Below are 15,418 nucleotides of genomic sequence, written 5' to 3'. Positions count from 1 at the left end.
TGAAATCAAAGCAGCTTCATAGAAACTCAGATACTATTACTTTTATTATTCACACCCTATTTATCCTTCATAAAGACATATTAAAGATACCGCAGCTGTTGGAAATTTCATTCAGCCTCCGAGTTAACTCAGTAACCTGCAAAATGTGAAATACGTACTTTATGTATCCTTCTGCTGCTGAGTTATGGAGCTGAACGCCAGGGAAAGGGTATTATTTGCAGAAAAATATGATGTAACTGCAAAGTTGACCTTGAGTTATCATTTCAATATGTTATTCTGTTAGACATTTGTATGAAACGCTGTCATAATAATCCAATGAAAATGACCATTTACTACTAAATTCTTACTCAGCCTTCCTGGAGCTGAAGATTCTCATGAGCTACACCTGCACAGGCAGACATACATAAACATAATGGCGTCATTTTTTTAAATCAAATTTCCTTTTGTTTTTTTGTGTAAGCTAAACAATGCACAAGTAACGCCATATTTATTATGTTTTGTGCGTTTTCTGTGTCCTTACGTCTGACCCGGTCTCCTGAACATAGCTTGTCTTTAACAGGGAATTTTTTTCAAATTTGGCACAAACTCTCGCTTTGACTCAAGAATGAACTTATTAGAATTGTGCTCCGAGGTCACTGTGGTCTCATGACTCAAAAGAAAAGAAAAGAAAAAAAGTCACACAAACGATGCGATTGATACGATGTGATATCGACATAAAAAGGCAGATTGGGGCCATATTTTAGATATTAAATTGGTTACAGTAATCTTTGTGCCCACCTTTCCGACTCCTACGATATTATGAGTCTGCAGCTTGATGGGTTTACAAAGGTGCGCAACCACAAAGCAGTAATTGTAGTCTGTTTTTTTTAAGCATCACATGTAGTTCCTACTCCTTCTGTTAAATAGCCTCCTGCAGCCTCCTTTTGCACACCAGAAATTAGTCCCCTTTAGATCATTGCAGGTTTATGTAGATTTAAAAGCGTGAACACGGTACAGTTACACAGGTGTTTTCACTTTCACTGATTAGACCCCTGCTCAGAGCTGTGTGGGCGTGTCCCCGCCGCTTCACTGACATCCCTCCTTAGTTTTATTTATTGCGCGTAAACAGACTGACAGACGCTGATGTTGTTTTCATGTACAGTAACATCCCAGTCAGACCCTCATGTGTTTTTGCATTTACATATATTTACATGGACATTCTGTTTCATTGGCTGCTTGAGCAATCTCTCTGCTCCACGTCAACATTGTAAATCTGTGGTGTGGTGTGCGTTGGCTCGCTAAGTTGACTAAGAAGTGAGAGGTCATCGGTTTAAATCTCCATCGCGATGGTTTTGCTTTGCACACATTTGCTCTTCGCTCAAGTGAGAATTTTATCTTTTCACATTTGATGAAACAATTACAATTCTTGTAAACTTGATTGAAAGTCCATTAAGCTCAAGGATGGCTTAAGCTCAGGGGGTAGAGTCAGTCATCCCCTAAGGACGTTTGGTGGTTCAATCCCTTCCTGCTCCAGTCTGCATGCCAGAGTATCCTTGGGCAAGATACTGAACCCCAGGTTGCTTTCTGATGCATTCATCAGAGTATGAATGTGTGTAAATGGAAGATTGAAAGCACTTAGGTGTAGAGAAATATTTGTACATATGTTTTTGTATGAATGAGGCTCTCCGAGGGCTCCCATAGAGTAGAAAAGCATTTTATAACAAAACAGCCCATTTACCACTTTCATTTCTATATTTCGACTAAGAGAACAGTGACATTCACTATCAAAATGTTTGCTGGGCGTGTTTGTTGAGCTAATGTAGCATCCATCTTTACCCAATGTCCGACTGGGCCGAGCTCCATCAAAACACATGAAAACAATCGTGTGGTTGGGCGAAAGTGCCAAATTTGAATTTTCATGTGTAGGGAAAACGTATCAAAACACACTGGGAGACGCTCTTTTTCTCTATGATGTTGCCATGGTTAATTTTTATGAGTGAAATATTTATGGTAAATCACAACATATTTATATATATGTATTTTGTGAGTGAGTTTGTGGTTGGTACAAAGCAAACAGTTACAACGATCCTGCATAGTGACTTTCTATGTATTTAACAGCTTAAAGATCAATGAGGATTGTTGGTGTGATGTCTGTCAGTTCTCCTGAACTCTGGGATTTTTAGTCTCTTTCAGCACATTGTTTTGGTTTCCCAAATGGCAACTTTGCTCTTTCAGTTCAACCTCACTGCTTTCTGCATTGATTCCAGATGCTGCTTTTAGCCATTGATGGACAAAAAACTCACCGCAAAGCACGAGTACTTACTGAAGACTAAATGATAGAAACACAAAGACGTGAAGAGTAGACCAAAGATTAAAAAAAAAAAGAATATTGGACTTTGTTGGTCAGGTGGAGCTTAAACTAGAAACTCATGTTGCCTGCATAACCTGCAAAATTTATCACAACCAATGTATTGCAATAATGCACATTAAGGGCTCATCTTCTAGTCAAAGTAAATTTTTTTTAAAGCCCAAAAAACAAAATGGTAATACATGCAGTTAAACTATATTTACATTATTACACTCTGTAGTCATTCTGTAGTCTGCTGTATATAATACAACAATATCCAGACTAAAATCCAGCTTCTCTATAACATAGTAACCCTCCTGAGAAGACTGCAGCAGCACTGTTCTCAGGGGTGTCTGGCATCATACATTTGTGATTTTATACAAAAGGCAGCAGCTTTTTAGAGTTATTCATATCACCATCAAAAAACAAGCTAAAAATAAATGTTGTGCTTTTTATGCCACGACTGATCACAAACCGCTTTCCTGCCAGGAAAATCACAATTCGTGACCCGAGACTCTACCGGCTGCTTCAATAGACATTATTCTGCTTCCACAGAACCCGCTGCTTTGTAGCAGCAAATCAAACAGTGGGTAGTGCATATGAGCACAGTCGTTCATGTTACTTGCTGTCTGCTTAATGTTTGTGCTGTAAAAGACTGAGATGAGTTCAGCGAGAATCTTTAGGTATACATTTCTATTGCGAGTGTCTGCTGTGTGTTGAAAAGACAGCAGGATACTTTGAGGAGAAAGTTGATTAACTGAACTGATTAATATGAGGATTTGCTACAGGAAAGACAGCAGCTGTATCTGTCAGCACGTTTTTCCTGCAGAAAAGAAATCTGAAACAGTTGATTCCTGAGCTGTTCTGACTAAACAGGGTGGATGTAAAAATAAATCACATAATTCTAATTTATTTAGTGCCGTCGTTATTCTAGTCACTAACTTTTCTATTTAGATAAAACAATACCAAAACAACACACCAGTGATGAGCACTGATTGAAGGTTTGATCAGCCGCAGCGTTGTTGTTAAAGTTTTTTTTGAATCACCATTGTTGTAACAAAGTGCCATCTGCAGCCCTCCTGCAGATATTAAAAATGCATGTTCTGTCCTACAAAAGCATCCCAAAACTTTAAAAGCTAGTTAGAGAACCCCGCCCCCCAAACTTCTACATTTGGAGGTGTAGTTTTGGGTCCTGTTGCTTTAACCGGCTGTTGGGAACAGTTTTTTTCTTTTCCTTTTCCCCTTTGTACAATCCTCTATAAAAATGCGCATCTGTTCTCTGGCCACACACGCAGACTGAAAAGTGCAGCTTGAGTTACTCTGCTTTAATCCACAGTTTCGATAATAGTCTGTTTGAAATCCCTTTTTTCCCCTCTTTAAAAAAAAGTTCTACCCTTTTTTTTTTTTTTATCTTATCTTTTTTTTTTTCCCCTCAAAGAGGCACTCTTTTCCAAGTGTCCTATAAATACAGTTGTTAAGGTCACAGATTTGGAAATAACCCCTGTGAAGTTCAATGCCGGGCTCCTCCACTGTTTGCAGTGTGTTTTTGAAGTGGCAGGGTGGGCTGGCAGTTACAGATTGTCCCACTGTCACAGGGTCACAGGTTTGATCCCTCTTATAGCCCGTGTGGCCATGTTGAGCCCACCTCCTTCAGAGACGTTGCCCCTGCCTCACCCCTTTGTTCAGACTGTTGTATGAGACAGAAAATGGGTCCGTTACGATTCACAATCGCAAAGCTGAAAACAGCCTTGCAGTTCACGAGGTTTACAATACAGAAAGCGAACATGGTTACAAAACACACACGACACAAAGTGGTATACAACTTTTTTTCTTAATTTATAAATTAATTTAAATAAATCCTGGTCAGGTACTGAGTCGTTGTTCCAACTCTGCAGATCCAGAACGTGACTGAAGGGAGGTAAATGTCATCACATGCTGACCTCTAGTGGATGATGTGTGGATCTCTTATAAACAGCAAAGAAACCAAAAAAACCCTCCAAAAAGCCACACCTCAGTTACAACTGTGTAGAGCTTTTTCATTCATGGGTTTTCAAATTCATCTTCTAGTGTAAGTGCAGAGAGTTTAATCGGTTTTTGAAAAATAGCCTCTATTGAGTCATATTTTAGAGAGGACCTCTAATAAATTCTCTACACAGTAAAACCATTTCCTAGCCTATTACATTTACCCCAGAAATACGTCTGTGAATGATATTCTGTATACTTCTGAAATCTGGGTGAAGCGCACCCAGACTTTAATAAAGCATGCGTTTCAAATTTAGACCACTATAAATGTGTATTATGCATTAGAATAGTGGAGGAAGTACAAATGGCACACACAGTTATCACTTACATGTAAAATACATGTGCTTACATAAGATTTACATACTCAGAGTTGGCACTTAATGCAGAAATGTGTTATTTAACTGTGACAAAATTATTTTATTAGCACCAATTTTTTTTTTTTTAGCCTTCTAGTTGAGCCCTTGTAAATAATTTTTTAGGTTTATACCATCACTAATGGAATTGTGTTTTATTCATTTATTTAAAGACAATCCTTACTTTTGAGGAGCTGGAGACCTCGATGTGTCTTTTAAATGTTTAAACATGTAGCATGTTTTATTGTAACACAAAAGACTAATTTGGAAATTAAAAGCTGTCAAATTGTGGATTAAGAGTTATGTTTTTCCCTACAGTGGAGCAGAAGTTAACAGAATTAAAAACTGTATGGTAAAGAAATGCCACTTAGTTTTAATACAATTTTCAATTCTCAATTAAAAAGACCCCATTGTTATGTAAAATAGGGTCTGTTTAGTTTAAGTGATTTGTGTGCCACTTAGTCTATTTATGGGCTTAATGTATACTGTGAAACAAGTAATCTGAACAAAGGTAATAACAAATTAACGATTAATATCTATATTAATGTCAAGGATGCAAATTTGATTGCTATACAAATTGTTATAAATAGCAACACATGTTGACTTTATAAAACCTGGGGCCTTAAATGTGCCACTTGCCAGTAAAAGACTGTAAAAGAATATTTGATGTGAGGAATCGTACTTATGTACATTATTCTCAACCATGTGTTTTGACTGATTCAGTGTGTGAAAAGAATCCAGACACTTCACCTATGAAAAGTGTTAATGTTGAAACTTTAATTAAAAAATTATATTTAAAAAAAATATACAGTACAAAAGTCAGATTTGTAAAAATCTTTGGAATAAATTTCTTTAAAAAAAAACATTTTGGCACTTGGGTGACCACAGATTTACTTTCAACTGTACCCTACAAGTCCTACCAGTCGAAAATCCATCCAACACTGATCACACTTCACTTGACAAAGCTACCTACCTCCTAATTCAGAACAAGCTAACAGCTCAGTCATTAGAGTAAAAATGGGACAGCAACCTCCAACGTCTATTTGCAGCAAACTACTAAAGAGAGATAACATAATCTTACTGGATATGATAAATCCGGTTATTGTAATACTCAGCACACTGCTTGTATTGTCAGTGAAATATGGTGATAACATAATGTCTGGTGATCCTCACCTGTAGTGAATATCTGTAGACAGTATATATGTTAAGCATAAAAAGCAGCAGCAACTCAGTACCATCTGATATATAACTGGCTAATGCTTATTGATGCGTTGTATTCATTGCCCATGAATCATGGGGAGTCTAAAAAAACAAGAAGTTTATGCAGAGGCACTGAAGGTACCGTGGAAGCCATAAGCCATGTTAACAGGCACATAGGCTCTTCCTAGCTCTTCAAATGTCTTGGCATCCAAAATCAGGAGGAAGGTCCCTTTATCCTGGAGAGAAACGATTGATGGCGTTAACACACACAAAACAAATCACACTTCTCTACACACCACCACATAGTGAAAGACTTCACTTAGGTTGGAGGTATGCTTGAGAGGTGTGCATGTCTTTAGAATAGCAGCTTTGATTAAATTCAAGGACCAGAACGCATTGTGTGTACAAAAGAATAATAAAAGGGTCCTCATCCAGTGTTTCAGGGGTAATTAAAACTGATTAGGATTTTAAAATAAACAGACGGGCAAATGAACAATTGACATTTGCTATAGGGGAGATGGACATAATAGCACAATGCTCAGTTTTGATTCAGGCTGCCCAATGTGCTGTCAGGAAGACGGACACTGGGATGTAGTAGAACACCATTTTTGGGAAAGAAAAAAAAAATCTTACATTACTCAGAAAATCTTTTACTGGCACCATTAATGTAGCCAGCAAGTGCACTTTCTGCCATTAATCTTGAAGGCTTTAGAAAGTTCTGTTTTTAATTCCAAAAATTCACTCGCGTAAATTCAGCAATGAATATTTATGACTCTGCTCGTCACCCACATGAATATTTATGATAGATCGTGTCCAGCTGATTAAAGAATTTGAAGCAGAAAGGAATCAAGCTTAGGCGGACTTGCAGACATGCTGGTACCTCAAATTCAGGAAATCATAAACCTCTGATAACGTCATGAGACACAACAAGGTTTGAACGGACATTTCTTTTTTTTTTATAGAGTCAAATACAAGAAAAAAGGTAAACTATAAAACACATGCAGCTCCACAATGATCAGCACATTAGGTAGATGTATTTGCTTACCTGTGACGGGGTGAGAACCACCGAGAGGATGACACCATCATCTTCCTCCACAGCATCAGGTGACGGCACAAACACAGGCTCTGAGGGGTAGAAACCCTTCTGGTACCAGACCTGTGGATGATCATTTTCACAAGTGTCAGTGTTTTTCAATTTAACTCCACATTTTAAAGTTGCTCTTGTTCTCCATCTTAATTTTGCTTCAACTACTGGCTCAGTTCCAGTCTGGCACACACACACACACACACACACACACACACACACACACACACACACACACACACACACACACACCTGAATGCTCCCAGAGCAGCAAATTGCTCACACTGATAATCACAGTTGCTATGGAAGCAGTCAGGATGTAGTTAATTTTTCCCAATGTTACTTCTACATTTTTGGCCTTACTTTTAACAAGAGTAATGGTTTAATATTTCACATGTAGTTCATCTGAGGCATCGTTTTGCCTAGTTTTAAATATTTTTTACTAAGTAACAATACATAAAACTTTAACTCTGAAAGATCATGAGCTTTTACTGTGACACCCCAGATGTGGTTGAATGTATAGACAACTGTCCGCAGCAGTGTAGGAAGACAGTTGATATTAACCAGAAAGAAGCTGCAATAAACTAATATACCATTTAAATTATGTTAACTAATAATTTACACAGTATAACAGCAGTGAATGTGATCAAATTCACTAACGCTCTCTCATCGTCTCTCATGGTTAAATGAGGTGGAGCCCTTTGCACAGTATCATACACACCTTGAATGTCTTGTCCTTCAGGTCCATCTTGAGCAGAGAGTCTCCCACCAGATGTCTGAAGCCACAGCCGTAGAAATAACGGTACGGATGTGTGTTACATCTGGCGTAGTTGATCTGCGGGAACTCCAGGCCACCGTACTCATGGAGGTCTTCTCCGTGGAGATCCTCGTGCTGGCAGAACACCTATTGAAAAAGAGGATGAACTACCACCTAAGGTCAGTCGAGCGTGCGAGCTCTGTGACCATGAGCTTCACCTTTAACTGGACTCATGTTTCTGCAACCTAGTTATGTGAACTCTGATTGCCATACATTTGTTCTAACATACTAGAAATTATGTAAACTTCCATACACACAGGTCAAAAACTACACAAACTGCAAAAATGATAAAAATCACTACAGAAACATCTCTTAAGATAACAGAATAGATTTTGTGCTGATGTTACCCATCAGTCTAAATATCCCAAATTCACTAATCAGTAGTTTTACAAATGTAGCGGTTACTTTTAAGCAGGCTTTTCTAATTTTATGAAAAGCCTTTTTTATGCGTTTCAACCCCCTCCCAAAAACCTAGTACTCATTTTGTTAACTTAATTTTCTGCATCTGTTCATACCGTAGTGTGGCGTTAACATTTCTACTCAAGGGAACGCTTTACTTCTGCCACTTAGATTAATTTCAAAATAAGAAGCTTAATATTTTCACTGCCTGCTTGTTGACTTGTACAACACTGTATGAGTTGTCAAGACAACTCATTTCTGGTTACTGCCTCCAGCATGTGTGCTACAGGTGAACTGTAAATGAAGGCATGAGCAAGAAGTCAACTCACCTTGTCGTCACCGATTTTGACACACGATGCATTGCTGCAGGGTCGAGTGTTCAGGTTCTGGTCTTTTGGGGTTTCATTGGTCACATGCAGTGGCAGAACAAAACGCCGAGGGAAAACCCTGCACAAGGTGTTGTACACCTGAGAGGGACAATATTTGCACATTTTAGATATTTGGTTAATTCAAATCTGAACAGACTGAAATCCATAAAGCTAACACTGAATAGCTTTCTCACTAAATTATTTAGTAAATTAGCAAAGCCAATATTGTCTTCCCCGGTTATAAATATTTATTATGTCAAAACTTAAGTACAGTGAAAAAAAAAAAAAAAATCTGTTTTTCTTGCTACATTTATTTTGTAACAATGTGTTCATGCAATTATACTGACCTCATCCAGCGCGTCTCCTGATTTACGCAAGTTCTGGATGAGGTAGTTGTTGATGGCTTGGCCGTCGTCGGAGCAACACATATCGAGCATCAAGAATCCATCCTCCTCAAAGGCGTTGATTTGATGGAAGGTGGAGAAGGCTTTGGTGTGGTACTTCACTGAGCTGACCTGCGGTACAGCGTATACAGTTACAGAATTTCTGTCAAGTACTTCATTTAGCTGTAAACTACAAGGACACTCTCCTTTAACGACAGTACTCCTCAACATCACCATCACTTATTCAGAAGACAAATTATGTTAAAAACTTTAAAATAAAATCAACATGGAGTAATAAAAGCTTAATATATACACACACAACATGCTTATTACATCTGTTACATTACATTCTGAATCACCTAGTTTTCTCTGTGTAGCCCTTTAAATGGGGCCACTCTAGGGAGTTTTCCTACTGCAATGTCATTGCAAATTTGTGGCGCTAAGCAGAGATGAACATTTTCAGCCTAGGTGGCCCCCTAATGGCCTGGAATGGAATTCAACCAATGTTTCAAATCCACACCCAATTTAAACGGATTCTGTCTTTGCCCACACTTTGCCTCTTTTTACATTTACATTACATGCAAGCTTGCTAGTTCTTGCATAATCAATCAACAGGAACATCAGTTGTTATTGTATATAAATATAATATTGAAGTGCAGTTAAAAAAAAAAAATTAACAGTCGCATCCAGTGGCGGTCCTAGCCTGTTTGGCGCCCTGGGCGAACACTCCCTCTGTAACATAAGGTATTGTTTTAGTCTGTTACTGTTCCTACTTTTACCATTTCTTCTTGGAGCAACTGTAACGGGATTAGGGATTAATAAATGGCCTGTATTTGTATAGCGCTTTACTAGTCCCTAAGGACCCCAAAGCGCTTTACACATTCAGGCATCAACCCATTCATGCACTGGTGATGGCAAGCTACATTGTAGCCACAGCTGCCCTGGGGCGCACTGACAGAGGCCCACCTACTGGTGGTGGTCTGACCACCACCAGTAGACAACAGGTGAAGTGTCTTGCCCAAGGACACAACGACCAAGACTGTCCAAGCCGGGGCTCGAACCAGCAACCGATTACAAGGCGAACTCCAAACTCTTGAGCCACGATCACCCACATAATAAAGTATTCTGATTCTGATTGTTTCAGGATGACCTGCCATTATCCAATGACACATCTGCTTACCTGTATCTTTTGCTCGTTTCTCCTCCTCTTCTTTTCTCTCTTTTCTAAACTGAGGACTTGATGGCTTTGAACTTTTCTTTTCCATCTTCCAGTGGTTTTAATTTTGCACTCCAGTATGAACAACTATCCCTCAACCCAAGGATCACCACAACATGATCTAACACACCTACACCTTAGTTCACAGATTCACTTTGTCTAGGGTGCATTTCTGAGATTTCTGAGACAACCCAGGATTCAAATCAAGAATACATAATGGACTTGGATTTACAACATTATGAATGAAATGTGCTCTATTTGGCCCCCCTCCCCTTTCAATGGGTTGTGTGTGAGACTTTAAATCATCAAACTGTAAATTTTAAATTGTTATTGATCCCTTTATCCCTGGTCCTAAAGGGTATGTTTATTTTCTTACTCTTCTTATATATATTGTTTGTTTACTTGCACTGCTGTAACTGGAGCCTCGTCGTCTCGTCTCTCTATATACTGGACTGTATGTAGCGGAGATGACAATAAAGTTTACTTTGACTTCAGCAGCGAGCAGGCGCACCGAGGGCTCTCGCCTCACTTTTTGTGTATAGAATTTCAAAAAAACATCGGTGCAAATTATAAGTCTGTATTATAATGTCTGGTGTTTTCGTGTTTGTTGGTTTGTTTTTATTTTGTTTTATTTTGCGAGTTGGTTATTAGATGCTGCTCCAGCCGGTCAGAGAATCCCCCGCTGCCCCGCCCTCTCCTCCCTGTGCCGCAAGCAGCAGGCGCACCTCGCAAACGGAGGGCGCCCTTACTCCCAGCAAATGGGCGATAGAAAACCGATCGGTGCCTACGCCATTCCCAATATGCGCTGGCTGACGTCGGGGCAGCATGAGTACGAGCATTTTTTTTTTTCTTTTGCCGATGCCCGTGATGCCGCCCCCCACCACGATGCCGCCCCGGGCAACCGCCCGTGTCGCCTGTATCTAAAACCGCTACTGATCGCATCTCACCTCGCCTGTGTGCTTGTTCACGAGGTGGAAGACTGTCTCCTGTTTGGGATCCCAGTAGATTCCATCACTCAGAGCCTTCCCTCTTAATTTACATGTGACTATCTTCAGCAGGTCCATCTTGACTGGCTGCTCGATGAACACCACGTAGTTCTCAGACATGGCTGGAAGCAGGAAGAAAAAGATTACCAAGCTTTGCAGATGAGGGTAGCAAATGAAAAAAAACAAAAAAACAAGCATAATGAGTGGTACCCTGGTGTGCTGCCTTACCAAAGCTGTGGTAGTAGGAGGGATGGGACTTGTTTGCAGGCACAATAGAACAGAGGATTTTGGCTCCTTGCAGAGTGTCTTCGCTTTCCGTCTTCTCAGGAGGTACTCTGATGATATTGTAGAGGACTCCTGGAAGGAGAAGTGTTTTACAAAACATTGTTCCATCCATTTTCCATCTATCCTCTTCAGCTTATCTAATTCAGAGTTGCTGAGGAAGGGGGAGCTGGAGCCTATCCCAACTGTCATGTGTGAGAGGCAGGGTACGCCCTGTACCGTTTGCCAGTCTGTTGCAAGGATAACAGAGACAGACAACTAGTGATGTCTATGGCCAATTTAGAATCAACCTAATTAACCCAACCCAGTTAATCTAATGTGCATGTCTGTGGACTCTGGGAGGAAGCTGGTATGCCTGGAGAGGCAGAGATGACGCACTTTCCACAGAAAGACCTAAGTGGATTTGAATCCAGACACTTGCTGTGATTTGACACTGCTAACTGCTGCACCTCCTTTCTTCCAACAAAGTACAGTTCATTTCTTTTTTTCTAAATCAAGATAAAAAAATAAATAAATAAATAAATTTTAAAAAGCCATGTAACTGTGCAGACTTTAGTGTGGATACTTGACTCAAGGAACAAACCTCTTCTTCCATAGGAGTTGCCCATGTTGTAGGTGGTACCATCTGGATCATAGTGGGGGTGAGCAGTGGCTCCATTTACTGCAATGAACTTACTCCAGTCCACCTGCAAAACAACAGAATGATAAGGATGTATACTGTGTTTATACCAGACTACACAATGACAAAGAAATGCATTTACTGCATATAACAAATGACATTACCTTCTCTAAAGTTTCTAGGGTCTCTGGGTTCACTCTGTGCATGAAGTTTGTCTCTGTGCTGACATAGTAGTCCCCTTTGTATTTCACAAAGCTCACACTTGCATTGTCTGTGGGTTCTGTAGCAAAGACAAACAAAGGATGGCATGTTTTTTAGGACTGAAAGCTTTTCTCCTTTTAAAGAAATTGGTCTGCTATACGATTTACAGTTTGTAGTTATACTGGAGGGTCCAGTGGGAATGTAAAACATTTTATGCTCCCCCTGGTTCCCCACTGTAAACTTGGGTATATACAGAACACTTAAGAAGCTCCATCCCAGGAGGATTTAGCAAAGCAAAGTTATAAACTTGATTTTATCTCTAGCTGTCGTGGCTCTTCTGCTTTTTTAAATTAACTGCAGCAGAAAACCTGCTTTTTGATCCATTATGCACATATACTTCATCCCACTGTCTTATTTACTCACCAAACTTCTCAAAGCGAGAAAGGAATCGCTGGAAGAAGTTTTTACAGGGGTCGGGCATGGCAAGCGTGCCAAACTCAGACATTATGATCCGGTCCCGCTCGCTGTTCTTTTTGAAGGTATCGCTCTGCAGGAACCGACTCATGTACGTCACCTCACCTCTCTCAATCTTGAACTGGTGCAGCATGGCCATCCCATCAAACCAATGGTTGTAGCTGTCATGAAACACAGATGTTAAGGCTCGACTCCATTGTTATAGACATGTTCATTTTGTGCTTTGCAGCAGGTCTTTATAACTCACTGTGTTTCTCCAAACTCAAACTTCCCAGGGCCATTGCGGAGGAGTTTGCCATTGATCCAGGAGGGAATGGTTCCCTCTAATTTGGTAGCTACTGGCTCAGGGGTCTCTTCAACAGAGCGGACCAGGGCAGCAATTGTCTCCAGCCCCTTCAGTACGTTGCCATTGTGGGCATTTTTTGCCTGATCTGAACCCAAATGAAAGAATGGACAGAAATTACCTTTCTTTAGTGCAACTTTTGCTTTACACTTCTTACAGTTGGACAATATTTCCCTTTTACTTAGTAACTGCTGTAAACAACATTTCTGGCAACCCAAGTATAAACTTTACTTTACTGTCAGTTCTGCATGCAGCTCAATAAATTAAGAAAAAATAAAGAATGAAAACAAGCACTCAGGGTCTGTGCCACATTAGAGCTCTTTAGTTGCTCAAGCTTTGCTTCTGAGCAGAGTTTAAACACATTTGGCTTGGTAAGTTTTACGTAACACTGTTTGTCCTTCTGTCAGCATCTCGGGGACATAAAAAAAAATAAAAATAAAATAAACGCCTCCCCAACTTTCACCTTGATTAAGAAACATTTAAAACCTGCCATTACTTTTTCAAGTGTGCATTTACTTGTCTTTAAAAGGTCGTTCATTTAAGTGTCACAGCTACTAAAACATAAAATATAAAGTATAAAATAACAGTGACATTGAAATCTGCTGTTCTAGTTTAGGGTGGTCCTTTGTTTCAGAAAAGCTACAATAAACAGCTCAGTGCCCTGCTGAGATCTTTAGGGAGAACCCCGTTTAACCACCGCTTCAGATCCTCAGTGAAAAAGTCACCAACTGCTTCTCTGACTCCAGTGTTAAAGACGCATGACTTAAATTATTCACAACAGTCAGCTGTACTGTTACCATCCCCCCCTGCCACTACTGACAGGGAAGGGCTTCATTTTTACAAAAGCAAAAGCACATGAGTGTTTAAACAACAGTATATTCTGGAGATCCACTCAGAGAAATTACAATGTACAAAAGTTTCATTTCTGGAGTTTGAGACAATGACAAACATGTCGCTTTAAGCTTGTTTATCCAAATACACCCAGTGCTGTACTACAGGGGGGTGACAAATTAAAGAAAAACCTTGGTGTTGAAACGATTAGTTTGATGTGGAGGGAAATTTTCTGCTATAAGTTATGGCTAATTATATTTGGCCTACAGCAGACGGGCTGTTACAAAATCCCCATAAACGTGGCGGTTGTGCGGTAAACAGCTAAGCAGCAGATATCCAAGTCTCCGATTACAGCCTCAGTTCTACTCTGTTTTCTGGTAGTGCAATGCCTGCCGAGTTTTTCATATCCACCGGCCTGTGAAATTAAATCCACACATACCAACGTGAGGCTGAAAGAACACTCTGTACTGATATTACTGTACATACAGTCACAACCGCCCATCACCGCGCTCAACAGTCCAGCTGATTTATAGAGATGCAAATATGATAAATGCGATTTCATCAAGTGCTCTTCAAATGCTCGTGGCTTGTAAAACGTGCAGCTTCCTGCAAGTTATGAAACCAGCAGCGCATCGTTCTGTGCAATCTGAACTGTACTGTACAGTATTCACAACAAGGAGGAAGCTTACCTGCACGCTCGAGCTTCACAGATGACATGACAGCTGGTGGATGCAGTTCCTGATTTCTATATCCGTGTCCTGCTAGACCACAGAAACCCACTAGTGTGCGTGGAGCTGCAACAGCCGCCTGCAGCGATAAACTGCGTTATGTAAGCTATAAGAGAGAGAGAGAGTGAAAGAGAGAGGGAGAGAGTCACTTGTGCCTGCCTGGGCTTGCAGTCACACACGGTGCTAACAAAACAGAGGTTATGAAATAAGGTAGGCAGAAAAAAAAGAATAAACATTTACAACAGCAGCTACATACAGGCCTATACAATCATAAGCTACACCTGCTTTAAACCACGTGGTGTGCTAACAGGTGATTTTCCAGGTTTCTATGTTGTATGTCTAACATCTTTGCTTAGGGGCCACGTGACACATCAAACTTATTGGTAATGTCACAAGAAAAACAATGGTGTGCTTGGTTTCAACGTAACTTTATTCTTTCATGAGTTATTTACAAGTTTCTGACCACTTATAAAATGTGTTCAATGTGCTGCCCATTGTGTTGGATTGTCAATGCAACCCTCTTCTCCCACTCTTCACACACTGATAGCAACACCGCAGGAGAAATGCCAGCACAGCCATCCAGTAGAACCAATTTATCAGAAAAGACAAAGGATAAAGTAAAACAGCTATACTGTGGTGGACCACTGGAGGGCTCCACTCACACCCAGTTCTCAGGAAGTGTTGTTGCTGTGTTTTGGAGGGAAATTCTGAACTGAAGAAATGCAACCTGCCAACACACCTCGTCCATCACCGTGTGGTACGCTGGAGCCACTATCAGGGACAAAC

General features: G+C 40.1%; 1 protein-coding gene across 1 annotated transcript; it reads right to left on the bottom strand.

Moving 5' to 3' along the window:
• Nucleotides 1-5,467: 5,467 nt before the first annotated feature.
• On the bottom strand, nucleotides 5,468-14,746 carry LOC102209840 (beta,beta-carotene 9',10'-oxygenase). The gene is made up of 12 exons (XM_005755299.1): nucleotides 14,594-14,746; nucleotides 12,978-13,161; nucleotides 12,680-12,891; nucleotides 12,220-12,335; nucleotides 12,020-12,122; nucleotides 11,383-11,511; nucleotides 11,116-11,276; nucleotides 8,917-9,084; nucleotides 8,531-8,668; nucleotides 7,707-7,889; nucleotides 6,947-7,057; nucleotides 5,468-6,137 (listed from the first exon to the last, which is right to left on the bottom strand). The coding sequence occupies exons 1-12, from the start codon at nucleotides 14,619-14,621 to the stop codon at nucleotides 6,021-6,023; spliced, it is 1,650 nt and encodes a 549-aa protein (XP_005755356.1). The 5' UTR covers nucleotides 14,622-14,746; the 3' UTR covers nucleotides 5,468-6,020.
• Nucleotides 14,747-15,418: the final 672 nt, after the last annotated feature.

This window comes from Pundamilia nyererei, unplaced genomic scaffold (assembly GCF_000239375.1).
Source record: "Pundamilia nyererei isolate P.nyererei 1_Seehausen unplaced genomic scaffold, PunNye1.0 scaffold01165, whole genome shotgun sequence".
NCBI lineage: Eukaryota > Metazoa > Chordata > Actinopteri > Cichliformes > Cichlidae > Pundamilia > Pundamilia nyererei.
This window is presented reverse-complemented; position numbering and strand designations above follow the sequence as displayed.